The sequence below is a fragment of the Halichoerus grypus genome, chromosome 13, assembly GCF_964656455.1.
Source record: "Halichoerus grypus chromosome 13, mHalGry1.hap1.1, whole genome shotgun sequence".
Lineage (NCBI taxonomy): Eukaryota > Metazoa > Chordata > Mammalia > Carnivora > Phocidae > Halichoerus > Halichoerus grypus.
In genome coordinates this window covers 39,553,848-39,578,785 of record NC_135724.1, presented here as the reverse complement: position 1 = coordinate 39,578,785, position 24,938 = coordinate 39,553,848, and the positions used below count along the sequence as shown (strand labels likewise).

At 36.7% G+C, this 24,938-nt stretch overlaps 1 protein-coding gene across 3 annotated transcripts in view; it reads left to right on the top strand.

Moving 5' to 3' along the window:
- The window catches only part of RNF138 (ring finger protein 138), a 35,900-nt gene extending 18,511 nt beyond the window's left edge, over window positions 1–17,389 (top strand). For 2 of the 3 annotated variants that reach the window (XM_036090966.2, XM_036090967.2), the window contains 4 exons: window positions 10,609–10,665; window positions 11,524–11,635; window positions 13,136–13,243; window positions 15,020–17,389. In XM_036090966.2, the coding sequence (XP_035946859.1) occupies window positions 10,609–10,665; window positions 11,524–11,635; window positions 13,136–13,243; window positions 15,020–15,088 (346 nt within the window). In that variant the 3' untranslated portion in view covers window positions 15,089–17,389. The remainder of the gene's footprint in view (window positions 1–10,608; window positions 10,666–11,523; window positions 11,636–13,135; window positions 13,244–15,019) is intronic. The other variant, XM_078060465.1, reaches the window with a different exon arrangement.
- The last annotated feature ends 7,549 nt before the right edge of the window (window positions 17,390–24,938 follow it).

Sequence of the window (24,938 nt, the reverse complement as noted above, 5' to 3'; positions counted from 1 at the left end):
GTGAGCCCATATCCTTTTGAACCACATACTCCCAGAGGTAACCATTCTCCTCTTTTTAGGTTATTCATTCCCTTGCTTTTCTTTGTAATTTTACCACCTATGCATGTATCCCTAGATGACAAGTGCTTAGTTTTTAAACACTCAGTAATAGCAAGTACACACATAGTTGTGTAAGGAAAGGCAGGATTGGCAATAGTGTAGAAAGGCTCCCAGGAGACTGTGTTAAGCAGTCTCTTAAGATTTCATTTGAGTAGCATTTCATTTCATGTGTTGCTAATTTTCAGTAATTAACCACTCTTAAGCACTCATACAGTATGCTTCTCTATTCCTCGTATGAAACTGTTCTAGTCTTTAGTAATTTTCTGATTGCCTAGTCTGCAATTCTCATTTTACTTGGCTTAGTGTCATTGGATGAAATGGGTCACTCCTGTTTTGTAATTTAAAAAAAACACCTCAGGTTCCTTCATCCCTGTGCTTCCTTTATTATTGTACTTTTTTTTAAAAAAAACCTTGGTACATGAAAATTAGTAAATTTTTTTTTTTTAAAGATTTTATTTATTTATTTGACAGACACAGCGAGAGAGGGAACACAAGCAGGGGGAGTGGGAGAGGGAGAAGCAGGCTTCCCACTGAGCAGGGAGCCTGATGTGGGACTCGATCCCGGGACTCCAGGATCATGACCTGAGCCGAAGGCAGTCGCTTAACCAACTGAGCCACCCAGGCGCCCCAGCCCAATAGATTATTCTTAAGTGTGAGGTAGTGTTTGTCTTGTTTAACATTGTATCTCCAGTTCTTAGCAAAGTTCCTGGTATGTATGATTTGTGTAATCAATGCTTGTTAAAAGACTTCTTCTCAGAAGTCTTGCTGCCTTCTCCCTTACTTCTCAGATCCAAATTGATTCCTGATAGCAGTATTCCTCATCTGTGCTTTTCTTCTAACACTATTGTCACTTCCCTAGCTCGAGCGTTCATCATCTCTCACTTGAACTATTACAATAGTCTTTTTGTTGGTGGTCCTCCTCTAACCTCTTCTACATACTATTGCCAAAGTGATATTTCACAAATGCAATTCTGATCTCTTTCTCCCTTTCCTTATACCTTCCTCCTTGTACCTTGTCCATGACTTAACATGACCCCTAGCGGTGTTTCTTGTCCTGAATTGAATGGGCCAGTAAGGACTGTGAACTACCTAAACTGCCAGATGTTTTGTGTATGTGTGTTTTTCTGGAGAAAGAATGTTGAGATTCTCAAGAGGTTCCATGATCTAAAATCCAACAACTGTTTTATCAGACAGAATTCTTTATTCTAAAGCCCTTTCTGACCTGGCACTTGCCTTGCCTAAGCCTTTCTTTCTTGGCTAACCATCATTGCATCATATGTCTTAGCTATGTTTAATTATTTGTACCATTTCCTTGCCATCCTTGATAAGCAGTATAAGTTAGCAATTTTAAAAAAATGAACTCTTGGCATCAGACTGCCTGGGTCCCAGGCTCTTTCACTTACTAATTGTATGATTTTGGCAAGAAACTGCACCTCAGTTTTCTCATCTGTTTTAAAAAGGGGGATGGTAATAATACTATTGGTACCTCATTGGGTTGGGAGCCAATAAATAGATTAATAAAGGCAAAGCATATTGCCAGTCACTGGACTTTTTTTTCTCTTTGAGAATTTAGACCAAGCGTTAGTCACTCTGTAAAATCTTCTCTGACCTCTGGAATTTCTTCCTTTTGGTACAACTGTTCTTTATTTTCCAACTAGGCCCTCTGACACTTTATTATATTTATTTGTTTACTGTCTTTTTAAAATCTAGAGTGGGCTTCTTGGTCTTACTCCTTTTTATATCCTGTGCAAAATTCTAATTGTAACAGAAAAATTGGGTTTGTGTATGAATTATTAGTACAGAAATTGGTGAAGGAAGGAAAATAAGTTTTTTTTTTTCCTCTTTTTGTTTTTTAATGGCAGGAAATAGAAGATATGAAGCCAATATAGTCAAGGTCTTGGGAGGAGACAGATAGTATGCTCAGATTAGGTATTTTGAGGAAAATTTAGTCCAGGGACTATTTTCAAAGAATAAGGTGTTGGGTGCACAATGTGAGCAGCTGGAAATCACAAGTAGTGAGTGATGTACTCTGGGTCTGCAAAGCAGGGGAGGGGAGGAAGTAGATACCAGAACTTGGAGAAAGTAAGCTGTATAGAGAGAGCAGTTAGGAGGAATGCAGCCAGCTGAGGCAGTTTTGCTAGGAAGGAGTCTGGGAAATAAATATCCTAACTCTCCTCTTGTTTTACCCTCCCAATTGCCTGCTGGGCTGGGAAGCAGGGGAGCCTGTTGATGCAGGTTAGTCTCTCAGTACACAAAGCGTGGTCAAAAATGGAGGAGAGAAGATCTGGAGAGGCAGAAGATACCCAGCATATAAAGATTTCAGTTAGTAGCCAAATATATTGTAATACCCTATCAACTATGTTTCGTAGCTTCCAAGTAGCTAGTTCAAAGAAGAAAGTATCCATTATGTTACTAACTTAGTCTATGATACTGTAAACAAAATAGTTTCTAATGAAAACCACAGCTATTCCTGACACTAAAAGAAATAATACTGAATTGATTTTGCTCATAGCATCCTCAAAAGAAGAAACCATGCAGTTAAACGTCATCTTTCCTGTGATAAATAGAAAATAAGTTATATAGGGCTGTAATTTAAAGGCCTCCTTCAATGTAACATATGATAATTCCTTATTGTTGTTAAAACTTTCCTTCCAGGGGCTTTTCTCTGATATTCTGGCTTAATCTAGGTGTGGTGGTAGAATGGAGAGGATCTGTATATTCATGCAGTTCCCCATGAAGATTATTGCTAGCAGCTAAGCTTTTGATGAACAACTTAGTTTGGAGAATTTAAGGTCTTACTCTTTGTCAAGTAACTGGAGAACAGATAACATTTTATATTGCTGATTAAGAACAGAGCTATATAATAAATAGCTGAGCAGGATTTGGTGGCATTTTATGAAAAGTCATTAGACCGCTCTGGAAAAGTCAGAGGACTGCCTAAGAGTAGAGCATGCGTTTTCTCAGAATACAGTTCACAGTATTCCCTCATAAGTACAAATGGATGATTTAAACTCTGAACTCCATGGCTGTGGACATTCTTAAAGTGGTGTTTGCATGTACCTATCTCAGCAGTAAAAAAAAATTTCAAAATAAATCCATAGATCATTTTATTAATTCAACATAGATTTACTGTACTTTTAAACTACTGGACGCGTACTCTACATGTTCTAGAATATACAGGGATGAGTAAAACAGACACCCTTTTCTGTATATATAAACAGTTTAACTTCCAGTTGAATAAGCCAGGGTAAACTAAACCAAGATAAACTAGCCCACTAGTTTCAGTCAAATCATTGAGGGTAGAACTATTTACTATTAAGTAATAAGTGTTAGAGGATGTTTAACAAAATTATTGCGTTAGTATGGGGTAGTTTGTCATGATAATTATATAGCAGTGCTAGTTTAAGGCCATTTCTAGTTGATAACAATAAAATTGTTTTAACAGAGTGTATGCTGTTTTCTTTAGCCTCTAGAAATGAGTAAGAGGAGGAGAGGGAGGGAAGATGCAGATAATCGTTAAGATACCAGACACATTTTATCTTCCTTGGAAATTGTTTGGTCTGGTTGTAGGCTTTTCTTACTAATTTTGACTGTTTGTAAATATTAATCAGTAGTAGATATCCATAGGTGCGTACAGTTTAGTCCAACTACAGCTCTTCACAAAGACTGAAAGAATGAAAGTTACAAGCAGTCTTATGTTATTCCTAACAGATTTCTCTCCAAGATGTTGAACATTTTAAGTGGCTAAATAACTTTTTTTTTTTTTTTTTTTTTTTTGAGAGAGAGTGTGTGTGTGTATGGGGCTTGGAGGTGGGAGGGCAGAGTGAGAGGGAAAGAGAGAAAGAATCTTAAGCAGGCTCCATGTCCAGTGAGGAGCCCAGTGCGGGGCTCAATCTCATGACCCTGAGATCATGACCTGAGCCGAAATCAAGAGTCGGACCCTTAACCAACTGAGCCACCCAGACGCCCTGCTAAATAACTCTTTATTAAGGAATCTGGTACAAGTCATTTCCTTATTTATAAGCATTCATTATATATTGTAGATGCCAATCCTTTATTCCATGCATTACATATATATATATTTTTTTTTTTTTTTCACTCAGAATTAAATGTGGGGTTTTTTTGCCGTTTTGTAAAACACATAAACATAGACTTTAAGTAATCTCTACTCCCAACATGGAGCTCACAACCCCAAGATCAAGAGTTGCACATTCTTCCAACTGAGCCAGCTAAGGTCCCCTTTCCTTTTTTTTAAATTTTGGAAAGGATACTAAACATGAGCTAGCTAGCTATCCTCTTAACAGATGTTTAAGTGTGTAATATAGTATTCTCATCTATTGTTGCAATGTTGTACAACAGATCTGTGGAACCTATCTTGCATAACTAACATTTTATACGTGTTGATTGGTAACTCTCCATTTCAGTCTCTCCTAGCCTCTGACAACCACCATTCTGTTCTTGGCTTCTATGAGTGTGACTATTTTGCATAGTTCATATAAGTGAAATCATGCAGTATTTGTGTTGTGACTGGCTTATTTAACTTAGAACATTCTCAAGGTTCATTCATATTGTCATTTGCAGGATTCATTCATTTGCAGGATTTCCTTTTAAGGCTGAATAATCAATTGTATGTGTATACCGCATTTTCTTTATCCATTCATATCTTTGTGTCTTTACACATTCACAAGATTGTTTCTGCCTCTTGGCGTTTATGAATAGCACCACAATGAACATGGGAATGCTAATATTTCTTCATGATCCTGATTTCAGTTGTTTTGGATAAATACCCACAAGACTGCTGAATCATATGGTAGTTTTGTTTGTTTTTGTGGGGGAACCTCCCTACTGTTTTCCAAAGTCGTTGTACCATATTTGCAATCCCACCTACAGTGTACAAAGGTTCCAATTTTACCACACCCTCACTAATACTTATGTTCTTTCGATATTAGCTGTCATAACAGGTATGAGATGATAGCTCATTGTGGTTTTGATTTGCATTTCCCTGATGACTAGTGACCTTGAACATCTTTCCGTATACCTGTTGGCCATTTGTATATCATCTTTGGAGAATTATTCAAGTTTTTAGCCCATTCAGTAATTGGGTTGGTAGTTTCTTTGCTATTAAGTTGTAGGTGTTCCTTATATATTTCCATATATATATATATATATAATCAGATACATGGTTTACAAATATTTTTTTCCATTCCATAGGTCGTCTTTTCATTTTTTTGGTTGTTTCCTTTGCTGTGCAGAAGATTTTTAATTTAGATAGTCCTGCTTGTCTATTTTTGCTTTTGTTTCCTGATTGCAAATGTCTTTGCTCAGTTTTTGGCTAGTCTTGTTACAGTATCTTTTGACATACAAAAATATAATATTTTTATTTGTGCATATATATGTTTTCTTTATGATTTTTGCTTTTTGTGTCCTGCTTGAGAAATCTTTTCCTACCTCAATGTTATATTTTCTTCTTTAATCCTTTAAAGCTTTGCTTGTCACATTTATTTTGGATGTATAATGGGAGGTAGGAAAAATTTTCCCTATGTGATTAGCCATTTGTCCCAGTACCATTCGTTGGGTCAATTTTTTTCTCATTGATTAACAGTGCCATTTCAGTCCTACACATCTCTGTTTTCTGTTCTGTTGGTTCATTTGTTTATTTCTCTAATATCAGGCTATCTTAATTACTATGGCTTTAACAGTAAGTCTTAATGTCAGGTAAGGAAAATTTCCTTTCTTGGTTTACTTATAAAATTTCTCTGCTGTTCTTGTCCCTTTGATATTCCATATAAATTTTAAGATCAAACTTTTGAGTCTCCTGAAAATCTCTGTAGGGATTTTGATCAGAAGCATTATAGAGTTTGAATTTATTGAAATCATAGATTTGGAGGGAATGGGCATCATGTGATCCTGATTTCTTCCGCCTAGAAATAGAGCCTGTCTTCCCATTTTTTTGTGTGATTTTTTAAAGATTTTTATTTATTTATTTGACAGAGATAGCAAGAGCGGGAACACAAGCACGGCGGAGCTGGAGAGGGAGAAGCAGGTTCCCCACTGAGCAGGGAGCCCGATGTGGGCACAGTCCCAGGATGCTGGCATCATGGCCTGAGCCAAAGGCAGACGCTTAACAACTGAGCCACCAGGCGCCCCTCTCCCATTTTTTAAAAAAATAATTTTTTTATTCATTTGATAGGGCATGAGTCGGGGGGGTGCGGCACAGAGGGAGAGGGAGAAGCAGGGAGCCTGCCTTGGGGCTCCATCCCAGGACCCTGAGATCATGACCTGAACCAAAGGCAGACCCTTAACCAACTGAGCCATCCAGGTGCCCATCTCTTTTTTTAAAAGAGCAGTTTTTAAAAAAAGTCCTAAAAGAATTCCATTTAGAGCATGTGTAAATATGTTTTATTATATCTTTTCCTAGTAAAACTTTTGTTGTTATACAGATGGATGTTTTTTCCTGTTTTGTAATCTAAGTGATTACTACTAGTGAGTAGGAATAGTACAGATTTTTACATTAAGGTTGTATTTAGCAACTGTTAACTTATTAGTTCTGATAGTTCCAAATAATTTATCTGTAGATTCTTTTAGACTTATTATGTGGGAAATTATTTTGTTTTTTTAATGTAGTTTTATTTCTTCTTTAGTGCACCATGTCATAATTTATTGCATTAACTAGGATCTCTATCCAGTATTAAATAGCAGGCACCTTTTTCTTGTTCTTGATTTTAAGTAGGAATGCATCTAAAATTTTACTATTAAGTATTATGTTTACTGTAGTTTTTTAACATAGGTATTTTTTATCTGTGTCATAATGATACCACTCTGAATTTAAGATTTCCCCATTAAATGGTTCTGTTCAAATCGGAATCTTTTATGGAATTAAAAATTATATACATTTGACACCATTCCCAGATATTCTGATACTTAAAGTATAGGCACATTTGTATTTTTAAAAGCATTGTGGGGGCGCCTGGGTGGCTCAGTCGTTAAGCGTCTGCCTTCTGCTCAGGTCATGATCCCGGGATCCTGGGATTGAGCCCCGCATTTGGCTCCCTGCTCCGCGGGGAGCCTGTTTCTCCCTCTCCCACTCCCCCTGCTTGTGTTCCCTCTCTCGCTGTGTCTCTCTTTGTCAAATAAATAAATAAAATCTTAATAAATAAATAAATAAATAAATAAAAGCATTGTGAATGATCAGGACTTTTTTTGTATTTGTTTCCATTATGGAGGTTGAATTTTATTGGATGGCTTTTCTGCATCAAATGAAATGATCTTTTAAAAATTTTAATTGATAGGGGCGCCTGGGTGGCTCAGTTGTTAAGCGTCTGCCTTCGGCTCAGGTCATGATCCCAGGGTCCTGGGATCGAGCCCCGCATCGGGCTCCCTGCTCCGCGGGAAGCCTGCTTCTCCCTCTCCCACTCCCCCTGCTTGTGTTCCCTCTCTCGCTGTCTCTCTCTCTCTCTCTCTGTCAAATAAATAAATAAAAATCTTAAAAATATATATATAAAAATTTTTTCTTAATTGATAAAATATGGTGCCCAGTAATAGATTTTCTGTTGTTGAACCCATTCATGCATTTCTGGAGTAAATGAGTAGGCTACCAGTAGTAGTAGCCCAGACATGATATAGGATAATTAGGAAGGGCTGGATTGATGATAATGACAGTTATAATGGAAAATAGAGAACTGTAATGGGAGAGGGAAGGGAGAAACCATTTGAAAAGGGCATTAAATTTGATACTAAAATGTTTTAAATCACTTTTGTGATTGTATACCCCATCAGTGAAAAAAATCAAGCATGCATTCCTAGTGTATGTATGTTTATTTAGAAACTATGCATGTGGGGCACCTGGGTGGCTCAGTTGGTTAAGTGTCTCACTCTTGGTTTTGGCTCAGGTCATGGTCTCAGGGTTGTGAGATCCAGCTCTGCATTGGGCTCCCTGCTCAGCAGGGAGTCTGCTGCTTTCCCTCTTCCCCTCCCTCTCCCTCTTTCTCTCTAAAATAAATAAATAAATCTTAAAACAAAATAATAAAAACTATGCATATATTTTACAGTACTAATACTTTATGTACATTTAAAGCATGCAAAATTTAAGTGAGATAAAGATGAAATCGTTACTTTAAAAATAAGTTTTGCTTTACTTAATGGTATATTTTTATTAAAGTTTTAGTAATACTTTTACTAAAACCAATGTTGACTATACTTTCTAGAATTTTTTTTTAAAGATTTACTTATTTTAGAGAGAGCACGCACACACGTACATGAGTTGGGGGGTAGAGGGAGCGGGAAAGGGAGAGAATCTCAAGCAGACTCCCTGCTGAGCTCAGAGCCTGTCACAGGGCTCAGTCTCACGACCCTAAGGTCATGACCTGAGCCAAAAACAAGAGTTGGATGCTTAACTGACTGAGCCACCCTAAAATTTTTTTAAATCTTAGTTTAACACTGTGACATAATCAAATATTTGGAACTAAGTTCTCTTTACTTTGATACTTGATTTTGCTGACTGTCATGGTCGAAAAAGATAACCTACCATACAAAGCTGTAGATTCAAATGGAAGAAGTATGTCATAGGTTGAGCTTACTAAAATTTTCAGTTCCATTCACTAAATGTCAAAAGGGCTTTTGTTGAAATTTTCATCTTCCCTAATGATGTTATAGTTGTTATTATAAACCAATCAGAAGTTGTTACAGTGTTTTTAAAGGGCACATTCAAAACCCAGTGTTATTTGGAAGATTTTATTTGTTTTTTATTTTTATTTTTTTTAAGTAAGCTCAACGCCTAGTGTGGGGCTTGAACTCACGACCCTGAGATTAAGAGTCGCATGCTGTACTGACTGAGCCAGGTGCCCCTATTTGGAAGATTTTAAAACCAATTAGAAAAATCTGTTACCAAGTTTAAAAATATAGATATGAGATTTTTTTTTTTTTTTAAAGATTTTATTTATTTGACAGAAAGACATAGCGAGAGAGGGAACACAAGCAGGGGGAGTGGGAGAGGGAGAAGCAGGCTTCCCGCGGAGCGGGGAGCCCAATGCGGGGCTCGATCCCAGGACCCTGGGACCATGACCTGAGCCGAAGGCAGACGCTTAACGACTGAGCCACCCAGGTGCCCCTAGATATGAGATTTTTAAAAAATAGGTGACAGATACTGTTTTTGGTGCAAATTCATAACATCTCTTTAATAAATGCAGTCTCCATAGTTTGAGTTTGTTTTAAAAAGGTGTTTAGTCTTCACATTGTTAAAATGCCACCTTTACCTGAAGAGACAGATTAGTATCTGCAGAAAATAGTGGTTTATTAGTCTCCACTTTGGGTGTGAAAACTGGGAAGCTTGCCTGCTGGCTAAGCATAGGATAGGTGTGTGTGGAGAGATAACATGGTTATCTTCATAGAAAGGACTGTCATTGGGAGGGTGTCTACACCACATACAACCTTGTTGTATGTAGCTTTATTATGAAAAACAGATTAAAAAAAAAATTCAAAAGGAAAAGAACATCTGTTAGGCAGCTGGTATAGTAATGCTTGTTTTTTTTATAAAAGAAAAATGAATAAGCAGTTTTCTAGGTTTAACAACTCTTAAAAATTCTGGTATTGAGATACAAGAGCAGACCTCTGTATGGTACAGTTTTTTGCCCACTACCTGTCTTATTTCTGTTAATGTCTGCTATTGAAAGGCCTTTTTTCTATAAAATTGACCACTTTGATGAAATTCTGTAATGCATAAGTGGCAGTCCCCATTTGGAATATACCCACTCTTCCCTCTGGATTTCTCTAATACTGCATATGACATATGGCTCCAGCACAGGGTCCCATTGAGGATGTCAAATTGTTCTGTATATTAAATGTTGGAAAGCCTTGTTCCTTTTTGGAAAATATGAACATGATGAACATTTAAATATTTTCTTAAACCTACTCTACTTTGGAGGCCACAACTTTAAACCACATTCTAGTTGCAAGTCAGAAAGTTCACAGACTCTTGCTGCTACCCCAGCTTTCAAAAACTAGGTAGTCTAGGTAGAAGAGTCTCTTTGAAAGTCTGAAGAACCTGGGGAAATATTATCATGCTAGGGATTTAAGATAATTCTGCAAAATTCTGTATTCTCTATATATTTATAACTGCATAAATTAATTTTAAAGGATATAAATATTTAATCAGTTTTCTTACCAGAATTTATTTAAAAAATAATGCTATAATTATTTCATAGTTCAGAACTATTTGAAGTTCAGGCTTATTTATTTATTTTTTTTAGAGAGAGGGCGTGCATGTGCGAGTGGGGAAGGGGCGGAGGGGGAGAGAATCTCAAGCAGGGTCCATGCCCAGCGCAGAACCTACATGGGGCTCGATCTCACAACCGTGAGATCATGACCTGAGCCAAAATCAAGAGTTGGATGCTTAACCTACTGAGCCACCCAGGCATCCTAAAGTTCAGGCTTTTAAAACAAATTCAGACTAGTCATTTTATTAGCAATTCTAATACTTGAGGTATTAACTTTTCCCCCTCTATGCTTCTTAAGTAATAGGAGTGAAACGTCTACATCTGATAACACAGAAACTTATCAAGAGAATACAAGGTAAGCTTTTGAAAATTTTGCTACTTTAGTACATAATATCTGTCACTTTGTAATGGATTTTTTAATTAAAATTTTTTTATTCAATGAAATCATCAGACATAATGCTAGATTAGCAATTAAGAAATAAATGCTACAGATGCTTTTACAGATCACATTAAATTAGTTTAGATCTCCTTTTTCACTGTGGTCATGTTTCTTCCATGCATAATTTAGGTAGAGATGTCAATATTAACTGTCCCTTGCTGAAATTCTGAGGTATTAAACTTCAGTAATGCGATTCAAAATGTTTTGAAATGTCGATCATTCTGATGATTGATGCTTTTGTTTTTCACTTTTCCTATGAATTTTGTATGTTAGATTCCTAGAGACTGGGATAGACTAAAGATCTGACCTTGATGGGAATCTTTTTAACCAACTGAGCCACCCAGGCGCCCCTTGATGGGAATCTTTTTAAAAAAGTTTTGAGTTCTAGATAGAACTATGGTGGGACACCACAGGGTATTTACAACTTTCAAGGGAGTTACAGTGACATCTATTGGCCTTACACGAATGACTACATTTAAGTTGTTTGGACGTAACTGCTTAATACATGGAACAGCTAGGTTTGTTTTTGTTTAGGCCAAAGGCACCATGAAAAAATGTACTGAAACATTTTAAGGGTACTGTAAACTGAGATTGTTTGGGAACATCTGTTTTAGATCATTTACTGAGAATAGTTTTTTCAAAATGAAGGAATCTTTGAATAATAAATATACTTTTTAAAAAAGAAACTTACAATAATTGGTCAAAGAATAAGAAAGTGTCATTTTTATGTTATGATTTCACCTTAAGTACATTTCATTTAAAATTATTTTATAGTTCTTCTGGGCATCCTACCTTTAAGTGTCCCTTGTGTCAAGAATCAAATTTTACCAGACAGCGTTTACTGGATCACTGTAACAGTAATCACCTATTTCAGATAGTTCCTGTGGTAAGTACCTATGTTTAAGACAGTCTTCTACTTAAATACGCTGTTCCATTTATTTCACTTCATGTGTATAAGGGAAAGTAGTTGATTTAAATTTGGACAGGGCATTATCATTAAGGTAGACTTTTGTCAACAAAAAATTGATGACCATGAAGCAAAATGAGAATTTAAAATTCCAGTAACTCACTTACAGAAAGGGAGATGCTTATTGTAAGGGTCATGTAGGAGGATAGCCTGGAGGAGAGTGAAATCATGAAAGGTGAACTGGGGATTTTCATGGGCCTCTCAGTTTCTTAGTCTATAGCATGCAGGCAACTGGATCTGGTCTGATGGATCTGCTGCAGGTGAAAGCACTTATAAATAAGAATAAAGTCAGGTATTTTTAATTGTATCCTTGCAGAATCTAGTATATGAATGCATAAAGCACGGAATGAAAAGAATCATACTTTCTTTTTGATGCGTGCATATCTTTTTGATGCCATTTTGAGGCTGTGTAAGAAAGGGGTGAGACCTTTTTGATGAATGAGGGAGACAGAGTGGAGTGCGGGATTCCAGCATTGTGTTAATGGTCCTACAAGTCCTCTTTTGGAACATGAGTTACACAGGTAAGTGATTTCAACTGTGGATAGTACAGGAGAAACTGAGCTGGAAGAGATACTTCCTTTTCAGCTGTACGTTTTGATATATAAATATTTTATTCAGAAATAAGAGTAGAAGGAAAATTTTATAAATAAGGATTATAGGTATTTCTAAGCAGTTTTAGTTGGTTGTGCTAGAAAAAGTTGTGAAAGAATGTGCCTCAGTAACTACTGAAGCTACCCTTAAACTCTTACATAGCACTAAGGGAGACACACCACCTACTCTGCTCATTAGGGGAGGGTCAGTTACTACGAAGCAAATACAATTGCCAAAGATCTCTCCAGGAAAAATCTCACATTTAAGGTATTTCATTTGTTTTATATTGCATTGGCAAATTTTTGTTTCTGCATTATTTTCAACACAGCACGAACTTTGGCTAGAGTCCAGTTACCAAAAGTTTCTTCTTTGTTTTGAGAGTATCATCCATTCACTTTTTAGCATGTCCTTCACTTAAAACCTTAAGGATACGATTTAAAGTTTACTTCACTTTCATTTTACTTATAAATAAAACTAAGCTAATAATAATTATAGTTAATTGTGGCTCAAATGAGATCACGTACTTGTTAATGATAGCAACTATGGTATTATTAAAGGTTGAGTGTGATGTTTTTGTTCAAACAGTTGTGTGGTCGGAGATATAAATAACAGAATGTATATCTCTTTTTATTGTGTTGTGTTAGATTAGTATAATTTATCTGAGGTAATTTGGTCAGGAAATGATCTTGTCTTGAAATTTGGACCTTTGAAATGGTTTTCATGTAGACATTTTCAGTAACATAAGCTTATGTTGTTTTAATACTTTCAATAATTAGTATGTTTGTTTATTTTCATTATTTTATATTTAAAACATTCTGTTTCTCATAGACATGTCCTATTTGTGTGTCTCTTCCTTGGGGAGATCCTAGCCAGATTACTAGAAATTTCGTTAGTCATCTAAATCAAAGACATCAGTTTGATTATGGAGAATTTGTGGTAAGTGAAATTCCTTAAGCTTAAGAAAATACCCTGTAAATATTCAAGTTAAATTAATTTTTCAATCTAGACTTGAGTTTTGAGACAAGCTATTGTATCATACTGGATGGTTATAGAGCAAGTTCGGTTGTTTTTATAATAATATAGGTGAACTTTGGTTTGTGGAAGTGGTAAAAGTTAAATTTACTGTTCACCTCCTGTTCTAGAGAGATAATTAATATAAGAGCAAACCCCCAGGTTGACAAAATGATGATTTATATGAAAACTGCCTAGATTTAAAGGATAATTGTACCTGCTTAGAGAAGTAAAACTGGTACAACAGATGAAGGAGAATGTATTTCTCATGTAGTATAAATTGCTTATTCTAATAGATTTCTCATATCTATATATGAGACCTTTTCTTTTTATTTTTTTTTAAAGGTTTTATTTATTTGAGAGAGAGAGTGAATGAGAGAGCGAGAGAGATCACGAGGTGGGGAAGGGACAGAGGGAGAGGGAGAAGCAGGCTTCCCGCTGAACAGGGAGCCCTATGTGGGGCTCGATCCCACGACTGCAGGATCATGACCGGAGCCGAAGGCAGATGCCCAACCGATTGAGCCACCCAGGCACCCTGAGACACATTCTTTTTAAAAATGAGGGAGCATAATTATTAAAGCCAGGTTGAGTAGATTCTGGTGTTAGATGATGGCTTTAACAGGACATGAGGGAAGTTACATAAAAACAGATCCCTAAAGCAAAACATGGGGTTACTTTCTACCTCCCAAATGTGTCATGATAATTTTTTAAAGAAATTAGATGACTTTTTATTGTGAAATTACATTTTATTCAACTGCAGTGAATTAAAACCATATCTAATTCAATATTAATCCTGATAAAGAATGGCTGATACTTATTTTCCAGTTTAGGTAAGCACAGGCATGTGCAATTCTGACAATGGCATGAACAGAATTTACATCTTTTCTCTGCTCTCCAGTGTTGAAATTATATCATTATTGATAAATTTTTTTTTATTTTGTGGAATTTGCATTTTTAGTCATGCTGTTTTAAAATAACTCAAACATATGTAAAATTTAGGTGTACTTTATGATTTTAGCATTTTTATGAAATGTAGATTCTCAAATTCTCATTTTAAGAAAGTTTATTATGGAGAGCTATGATTTGGAAAAACAAAAATATATTTTATGAACCACTTTTGATCTAATTGTCCAGTTTTATTTTGCCACAGAAGAGTATGTAATTTTAATTATTTGAGATTGTCAAGTGGAAGCCTATTTTAAAGCAAATCCATAGGACATAACTTACAGCAAGTAGAATTAAATGAAGGAGAGTGGTGTAACTAAGATTGAGTGAGCTATAGTTTTTAGCTTCATGTTAGGATTAAGAAGCTGCTGTTCAGTTCTCTTAATTCAATAAATGCTTATTTTCTTTAAAATGAATTTATTTTTAGACATTTGACATTTCTTTTCTAGAGATGACAGAATTTATTATCAATTAAAATTGTGGGTAACCTTTTAACTGTACTTTTAATTAATGACCTCCTCATAAAGCACTATAACTCAAATTTCGTTCTCTGCTGATCCCATTTGTTGTTTATCACTTATACTTAAATAATTACAACTGAACTTAATTACTAAGGTTCAGGTATTTAAATCTTATATTTTAAAGGATAGCATATATTGTAACGTAAACCGTTTCAAGAGTGTGTAGTGAATTGGGCAAAGTATTGAGTAGTGGAATATGTCTTTCCTATTGACATGTTAATGTCATTGTTTTTAGAATCTTCAGCTAGATGAGGAAACCCAGTATCAAACTGCTGTTGAAGAATCTTTTCAAGTAAACATCTGAAGGCTATAGAAATCTCTGCATCTTTGTGCCTGCAAGTGCCATCTTTAAGGGGAAAACTACATGAAGTCACCGTTTCAGTAACTTGATGTGTATATTAATAAAAGTAATTCAGTCTATTGATTTAGTTTTTTAATTAAAAAATAAAGGTGGGCCATCTAAAAACTTCATCTTCTTGATAAGTTAAAAAATGAAAGTTAGGACATTATCTTTAAAAATATTGAAAGGATTATATTCATTAATGTAATGAACAAAAGGGATTCCATGTTGTACTTATCTTTTTTTATATTTCACAGTCTTGAATTTTTCCTTATGTTGCTTTTGGAATTTGTTGCAGTTCCTCCCATTGACCTTCTTGTACACAGGTAACACACAGTAGCACATTCTGAAAGATGTGATTGATAGAAACCTACCAAATCTGAGCCAGTTACCAGAGTTGCAGAATGGAGACTTGAAGTGCTAAATGAAACAATCCAAAGGAAACTTTTTTAATACAGATTCTAGCTGAAGAAATTCAACTATAAGAAAATTGTATTTATATAATGTTTAGTATTTTTGAAGACTAGTGAGATTTCTTTAATAATTATAACTCTTTAAAAAGTTAAAGTTCATTGTAAAGATATTTCCTTTTTGCCTTAGAAGGAAATACTAAGAGAAAAAATTATTTCTTAGGTGGGCGGTTGGTAATTTCAAATCCTGTTTGTTTGGCTGACAAATTTGTAAGCCCAAAGTATATTAAGCTGAATTACAGCTCTTTGGCGTCAAAATTTTCAATAGCCAGTATTTCTCTTTAACTAAGATAAAACTTTTATTAGAAACTTCCAGTTGGTGATACCATATTCTACATGTATATTTAAATGAGAGGTTTGGCTTCATCTCAGTTTAGAAGTTCATTCAAAGCTAAAGATGTATATGTATATATGCATACACTTTTGTATGGGTATATATACACACGTATGCATGCAATTTGTCAGGTTATGTACAGAATTTCTATTAAGATTTTAAAAATGGACAAGCAATATGGGATTGAGTATCTGATTTGATTAAAATTTTATGTATCACCAAATTTTTTAAAAAGTAACAGCCAAATGCTAAGTGGTCTAGTTGGCTACTGTCATACCTTAAAAGTTAAATTTACACACACACACACATAATTACCTTGTCTATACGGTGCTCATTTGTTATTCTCAAAGATAATGCATGACTATGAAGTCATGAGGTGGATGCTACCAACCACTCGGTTTCACTACTTCTTAGTCAAAACTGGGTTTGTTCTTCGTATTTATTAATAAGAATCATAAAATAATTTGTACTAGAAGGCCTAAATCAGAATAAAAGAGGAAGAGTGTATTAGCTGACATTCCATACTAATATGCATTGTTTATGCTTTCTTTAACTAAAAGAACATAAAAGAAAATCTCAGAAGTAGTTTGCTGCTAATATATACATATATTGTATGAAAGGGTATATTTTGGTTTTGTTAAAACCCTTGTTGACTTTTCTACAGTGAACATTTTTTTTAACTTGATTTAATAAAAATGTTAATTTTGCAAGTGGAGTTTTGTAAAAACCTTTTTCAGTCAAACAAAATGACTATGGTAGTAATAACAATCACCAAAAAAGCCATACATCTTGATGAACATATGCCTTTGTTCTGTCATTCGAAAGAGTGATGTTTACTATGTGCTTGAACATTTTCTCTGCAGTTACATGAGTGTAACTGTAAGAATAGCTGTTTAATGAACTCTTTTTAAAAAAAAATTTTTGACCATAGATTTTTCCAGTTTAAAGCAATAACTTTACTACTTTCTTTCAGAGTTAATACTTCCAGTATATCAAGTTTTAAACCATCCTGAGATTTGGGAACTTCTTTAAAGGAAAATTGTAGTAGAGATCATCTTGATGAAATTGTGTTTTGAAGTTTGTGGATTAGTTAAATATCAGTAATAGTCTTGTGTGTCTTTCCTATAAACTTTTCATAAGGAAAATATTGACTATTTGCTATTACCTGGGAACTCCTCAGTATGGAAATGTTTGTTTAAAATCTCACCTTTTGTCAGTGGATTAGGAATAGGGACAGGCTTTACAGATTTACAGTTTAAATTCATGAGAAAGTCATTATTTTTAATATGCTTATAGCTGAGTCAGAATAAAGGAGGGAAACTATTGATTGCTGATACCTGAATTTCACAATACCACTTCTAGGAAAGCTATTTCCCTCAGCAAGTTACAGTTTATGTTGTTAAACAGAGTCTTATTTGAAATGTATTGCTTTATTTTTCAATTAAAAGTGGTTTTCTCCTACTTGTGTGTCTAATTAAAATTTTGTCTAGAGGGAAACATGATAGCATTTAGTTCTTGTAACTCACCTTGGAAGACATGGAGGAGATAATCCATTATTTTGCACTTGAAAAAGTGGATAGGAGAAAGCTACCACATGCTGATGCTGTATGTTGGATTTAACTTTATAAACCTATTTTATCTTTATTTCATATGTTAATTTATAAGGCTATTTCGTCAAGTGTTTATGCAGCAATATTTTCAAGTCCTGTTAGCAACCAGGCAGAAAGCTAGTTAACTGGTTAATAAACACTTTTATATGGAGAAGTTACCCTTTTTTTTTTTTTTTTTTTTTTTTTTAAAGATTTTATTTATTTATTCGACAGAGAGAGAGAGAGACAGCGAGTGAGGGAACACAAGCAGGGGGAATGGGAGAGGGAGAAGCAGGCTTCCCGCTGAGCAAGGAGCCCGATGCGGGGCTCGATCCCAGGACCCCGGGATCATGACCTGAGCTGAAGGCAGACGCTTAACGACTGAGCCACCCAGGTGCCCCTGGAGAAGTTACCCTTAAGTAAAATACCAGGGTCGTAAGAACATAATGCCAAATACAATGTCATATACCTTTTGGGTTGCTTAATAAGTATTAATTATGACCTTTATTGAATCAACTTTTATAGAAATCCATTAGGGCTGCTACTCAAAAGAATCAACCTTTTGAGGAGGTGATGACATTTTATTTTAGCCTTTGTGACCCAGAAAACATGTAAATACATGCAGTATAAAACTCATGATAGAAATATGAATAAAGTACTCATCCCATGGTACCACTTAGTGTCAATATAATTTTCTGATTATGCAATACAATTTTGTAAAAAAACGTGGAATGGAAAGGAGTTATGTTAAGAAATTAAAAGAATACAGGAGCCTCAAAAAAATGGGTATTACCACCTGCATTCCCCGCCCCCCCCCAATCTGACAGCAATTGTCCAATCCTGGGGCTGAGAGAGGTGACGGTTGCCACACTCCCACCCCTGAAATGAGAAAGATAGATGTGTGTATTCCATTATGTACTTAACTGGCAAACTTGTATTAAACTCTACCACACAGTTTCCTATGTTAATAGGAATTCCTGAGAGTATAATGGTGAAGGAATACCATTACAGAATTTTAGCTGAGCAGGGCACGGGAGTGAATGTCGATTAGACCTAATCAGATGAATTATAGCCATTCTGTGGAGAGGAAGAAGGAACACATGAAATGTGAATGAAAGGAATTTCCTACCTGTCAGTGTGGCAAAATAATGTTACGATAATGTGCACAAAGTGAACAATAGCCTGAGTAATCAGGGCTTCGATCAAGAAAACATTATTAGAATCCCATAAATCCCTTTATTTCTACTTGCAGTCATAACTCGTCACCACCACAAACTTTTAATACCACAGGTTGTTTTGCCTGCTTTTTATACTTTATAGAAAACGAAGCACACAGTAAAAATTCTATCTGGCTATTTTTGTTCAACATTGTTTTGAGGTTTTTATATGTAGGTTTTAATTTAGTCAACAGCTACCCTACAGTAACTTGTCTTTTGTCCAGAACAGAAAAACTAAACAGTAGCTTTTGTGAATTTGTGAATGTTAGATACATTGCAAGTGGTTCTTTTCATGTACGTTGGCACTCGCAGGTGCCGATCTATGTAAAAACTGAAAACTGTCTGGCTCCGCCCCCCCCCCCCCCCCGCAAATAACTGGGGAAAGACAGGTGAAGAAAGGAGCCAGTGGCTTTCACAGCTCTTACCTGACCTTTTTCCTAAGCTGCATTGTTTATGCTTTTAAGATTCACCCTTTCAGCAACTTTCATATATGCAGTACAGTATTATTAATTATAATCACCATTCTGTACATTACATCCCCATGACTTACTCCTTTTATAACTGGGAGTTTGTACCATTTGATCACCTTCACCCATTTTTGCCCATCTCCATCCTCTGGCAACCACCAGTCTGTTCTCAATTTATGAGTTTGGTTTTTGTTTTTTAGATTCCACATACAAGTGAGGTCATACAGTATTTGTCTTTCTCTGACCTTATTTCACTTAGCATAATGCCCTCGACTTCTAACCATGTTGTTGCAAATGGCATGATTTCCTTCTTTTTTGTGGCTGAATAGTTTGTGTGTGTGTGTGTGTGTGTAGACACTTAGGTTGTTCCATGTCTTGGCTATTATAAATGCTGCAATGAACATGGGAGTGCGGATATATCTTTGAGATCCTGATTTTATTTCCTTTGGATATATACCAGAAATGGAATTGCTGGATCGTATGACGGTTCTATTTTTAATTTTTTGAGAAAACTCCGTAATGTTTTTCATAGTGGCTGTACCAATTTACATTCCCACTAACAGTGCACAAGGGCTCCCTTTTCTCCACATCCTCGCCAACACTTACTTGTCTTCTTTAATTTTTTAAAAAGATTTTATTTATTTGAGAGAAAGAGAGAGCAGGGGAGGGGGGACGGTCAGAGGGAGAAGCAGACTCCCCGCTGAGCAGGGAGCCCGACGTGGGGCTGGATCCCAGGACTCCGGGATCATGACCTGAGCTGAAGGCAGACGCTTAATGGACTGAGCCACCCAGGCACCCCTATTATGTGCATTGTATTAGAAACCATATTTTCATCAAAATTGTTCAAGAGTATATGAGCATTGATAGCAATTTATATTAGTTATAACCTCTAAAATGTTTTTCATAATTTAGGACCTTCTGTATGACTAGTGAATTTTCTTTTTTAGGTTTGGCTCATTGTCGCTACATACATATTTTGAATTTGAATTTTGGCATTCAACATATTAGCTATCCCTCCAAGCTGGATAAACAAGGCCTTCACCTTACTGCACATGACCAAACCAGCCCAGGAGCAAATCATTAAAGACTGCTTTAGTCAGATTTCATCTATTAATATTGAGTACGGTTATCAAACCACTTATGAATATGCTTAAATATTCTAGTCTCCAGCTCTTGCATATAGTTCATAAGACTAACAACTCTTCATCTACCGGTCCATTAAATGTGTTAAAATATGAAATGTATTTAGTTCAATTTGACTTAGTGAATATACAGTGGGTCATTTAATTACTATTTTCTTTTCTAATTGTTTACAAGCCAGCTACTCTAGAATTTTGTCAAGCAACTTAATTCTCACTGGTAATTTCTCTCTCTCTGGAAAACAGTTCTATCAGGAATGCTTAAAGGGGACTACATGTGGGATGTTCTATGGTCTTCAGTCGTGATAGGTGTATTATTTCAATAGAGCTGGAAGTTTTTGTTTCTTCCGTTTGTTATTTAGGTCTTGAATATTAGGAAGGACATTCTGATTCTGAAGAAGTATTTCTTGTACAAAATTTGGGAGCAGTTTGATCGAGATAGGGTTTCTTAGGTACTGAGTGGTGCTTATTGAGGGCCTACAATATCATGAATATAACACTTTTCAGTGCAAACATGTCTAAATAGAAGATTCTATCTGCAGGCTTATTCCTTTTATATTCCTGATAAATGGCCCTGCTGCTGCTTATGTGATGTGGCCAAATACGATGTTAAGGAGGCAAGTTGATCTGAGGTTTGTGAAAGCTATAATACAGCAAAAGTTATATTTATTTTAAAGCAGTTTGAATTGGGTTTAAGACATCACATCATTTAATCCAGGGGTGGAAATACATGAAATCAATGGAGCTGCATCTTTGTTATTCTAAACCTAGGACTTACTGGGGGCACTTGACTGGCTCAGTCAGTGGCGCGTGTGACTCTTGATCTGGGGGTGGAAGTTTGAGCCCTGCGCTGGGCATAGAGATTACTTTTAAAAAGAAAATAAAATAAACCTGGGAATATTGGTTTACTTGTCTCTTGCCTTTATCGTTGCTCAAGGATTATTTGCGGTAGTTCTATTATAACATCACAAATTTAAAAGTGACTAGTGTCATAACCACCATAGATTGATACTCACCCCACCTTGAGAATATGACAGGGCTGCCCCCATGGGCTGTATGTCTTAGGTTATCTGTGGAGCCAGGTCCAAAAATGAAAATCTTGAGGTGAAGCCAGAGGTCCACTCATGGATGACTAGGTCAAAAGCACTGAGCCAAGAGGGAAGACACAAACTACAATGAACTGGTTGGGGCATGGAGATGCTTCTAGTCAAAGAAGCAGACCCAGAGCAAGAAAAGAAGGAATGAAGCATGAGTATGCTGTGGTGTGAGTTAGGTTCAGGTAAACCTTAGCAGAAGGAGATCCTCTGAGCATAGGCACTCCTTTCATTCTTGTCATGCTACCTAGAGATTGGACATGAAGCTTTCATGTGGGAGGCTCTCAGCCATTATCATGGGATTGTCATTTTTACACTGAGATGCAGTTTATCTGGAACTAGAGAGATGAATTCACACAAAGTAGCTATTTATTTGTACTCAGGTATCTTGAGCTTCCATTCTCCAGTAGTCATGTTTATGGTCAATATTTTCCTGAGTAGAAAAGATGGAAGTCAGATTTGTATCCCGAGAACCTTAATGTTGAAATGTCCCTTCTTTCCTGGATGGCAGAGAGTACCTGTTTATTCGATAAAGGCTCAGTCCGGTCACTTCTCTTTTCTCACTGCAGACTTAATCCCTAATCAAGCATCTCATGCTTGTACGTCGGTGATCCTATTTGTACAGGTTTCAGGTACCATCTTTGTTAATCAATCTCAAATTTTCATCCACACCTCTCCTCTGAGCTCCGGACCGGTGTATCTGATATCTGTTCAGCGTCTCTGGTTTTGGGGTGCATAGGAATCGCCTCGAGTCCTTGTTAAAACACAGATTGCTGACCCCAACTTCGAAGTTACTGTATCAGAGGTCTGGATTAAGAATTAATTTGTGATTAATTTGTTTATACCCCTAACAGAACATTACAATTAATTTGTGTTAAGTCTCTTTCCCAACTAGACCAGTTATTTTCAACACTGCCTGCACTATAGGATCACCTGGAAAACTTTGGAAAAGCAACCATACCAGGTTCCATCTCCAGAGATTTGGATTTATTTGGTTTGGGTGAAGGCCTACATGATTGTAATATACTGCCAGTGATTCTCAGAATCACTGCACTGGGGATGCCTGGCTGGCGCAGTCGGTTAAGCATATTGACTCTTGGTTTTGGCTCAGGCCCTGATCTCAGGGTCGTAACATTGAGCCCTCTGTCAGGCTCCATGTGGAGTCTGCTTAAAACTTGCTGCCCGTCCCCCCAACTCATACGCATGTGTGTTCTCTCTCTCTCTCTCAAATAAATAGATCGTAAAAAAAAAAATCACTGCAGCAGACCAGACTATGAAATTTTTGAGGGTGTGATTATGGTGCTCACTTGGTATTGCCCAACTCTTAACACACAGTGGGCAATCAGTCCATGTGTGTTGAACTGTTTTGTGGCAGTAAGGAGAAATAGCATGGGCTCTCCCTTTGCTGAGGGACTAAGATGTTGAGATGGATGGAGACTTTAAGAAACTGGATTCATTTTAGATACTTATTAAGATGCATGATCAATAAAAATTAACAGACAAAATCCAGCTCTTCCCGTAAGTGGCCTGAGGTGGTCTCTGAAAATGGCTTGCTATTCACTTGACCCAGAAAACCCTATGAAATCATGCAAGCAAGAGGTTCAAATCTTCATGTCACTTTAAGAACACATGAGAGGCTGCCCAAGCCATCAAGGGCATGCATATCTGAAAGGCCACCAAGTATCTGAAGGGTGTCACTTTGCAGAAACGATGTGTGCCACCACGCCATCGCTATAGCAGTGGAACTGGTAGGTGTGCCCAGGCCAAACAGTGGGGCTGGACACAGGATCAGTGGTCCAAAAAGAGCGCTGAATTGTTACTGCACGTGCTTGAAAGCGCAGAGAGTTCATGCTGAACTGAAGAGTTTAGATGTAGATTCTCTGGTCATTGAGCACATCCAGGTAAACAAAGCCCCCAAGATGCGGTGTTGAGTTTACAGGGCTTGTGGCCAAATTAACCTACACATGCGCTCTCCCTGCCGCACTGAGATGCTCCTGACTGAAGAGAGCAGATTGTTCCTAAACCAGACGAGGAGGTTGCACAGAAGAAAAAGGTATCCCAGAAGAAACCGAAGAAACACAAACCTACAGCCTGGGAGTAAATTTTGCATAAAATAAATGCAAATAAAAATTTTAGGGAAGACTGGGTGGCTCAGTTAAGTGTCTGCCTTCTGCTCAGGTCATGATCCCAGGGTCCTGGGATCGAGTCTTGCCTTGGGGGGAGGTGGTCCTTGCTCAGTGGGGAGCCTGCTTCTCCTTCTGCCTGCTGTTCCCCCTCCTTGTACGTGCTCTCTCTGTCAAATAAATAAATAAAACCTCCAGACAATATCCAGAAAAACTATAGAAACCATTTCATTAAGAGATTTGAGAAAGACCCTGAAGGTTTAAAAAAGGAAAGATAAGGAATAAACAATGTATTCGGAGATGCTGAAGAAGAGAATCATGAAAGAAAAATAGTTTAAAAATACCACCCTTATGTTTATTAAATACTTATAATTTTAATGTACTTTGGGGCCCATTGTTTTGCTTGAGATTCACAGTGAGGGCAAATATCATTTCCATTTTACAGATGAGGAATCTGAGTCATGGTAGATGAGGTTGGGTGACGGTCCAGGTGACAGTAGGCAGAGCTAGGACTAGAACCTAGTCCTTAGTTCTTAATCCAATGCTCTTTCCAACACACTGGCTGTCTAGAAAGGATGAATCACCCGAGTTTGATTGTCTAGCAGAAGACACTTATTCCACTTCCATTTGTTCCATTTAGTCCATATTCCCTTTCTTCTACATGTCTGGGTCTCCCCTCCTAGGAGACCTTCTTCTGGATCCGGGTCTCTGGAGTTATCTATCAGCCACCAAGGCCCTAAGTGATATATTTTTACATGCCTTCTCTGTAATTACCTCCCAGGACCGAGACTCGGGACTTTATTGTACTTATTTGTTCAGTGAACGATTTATATTTATGAGTGATTCATGTATGCCAGGATCTGTCCTGCATGCTGGCAGACAGTCGGGAGCAGACAGACACAGTCCTGCCCCTATGACGTTTTAGAACAGCAGGTGAGAGACAAACTTTAAATATTGACACACACAAGTCCCACATTGCAACTGTGATAAGTTCTACCGGGAAGAGGCTCAACCTCGCAGGGTCTGATTATGTCCCAGAGGTCCTAGAAAAGATCCCAGTTCAAACCAGTTCTGAAGAAATAGGTATTAACTAGATAAAAACAGGGGTAAAGAGCTACACGAGTTCTTCCAGTCTTTTCCAGCATTGCAAACTCCTTTCAAACTTCAGAAAGTTTCTCAGACCTCCCCACATGATGAGTGGCAGATTTTTATGACTGATGAAATATCCAGTGCGATTAATCCAGCAACGACACTAAATGGATTTATAATGCATGAATCACTCAACACTTACACACATTTGAACCGTATTTCTTATTTTCGTGGGATATTAATTACTGACTATATTATATAGACAACACTTGCTACCGTGTACGGCCTCCTT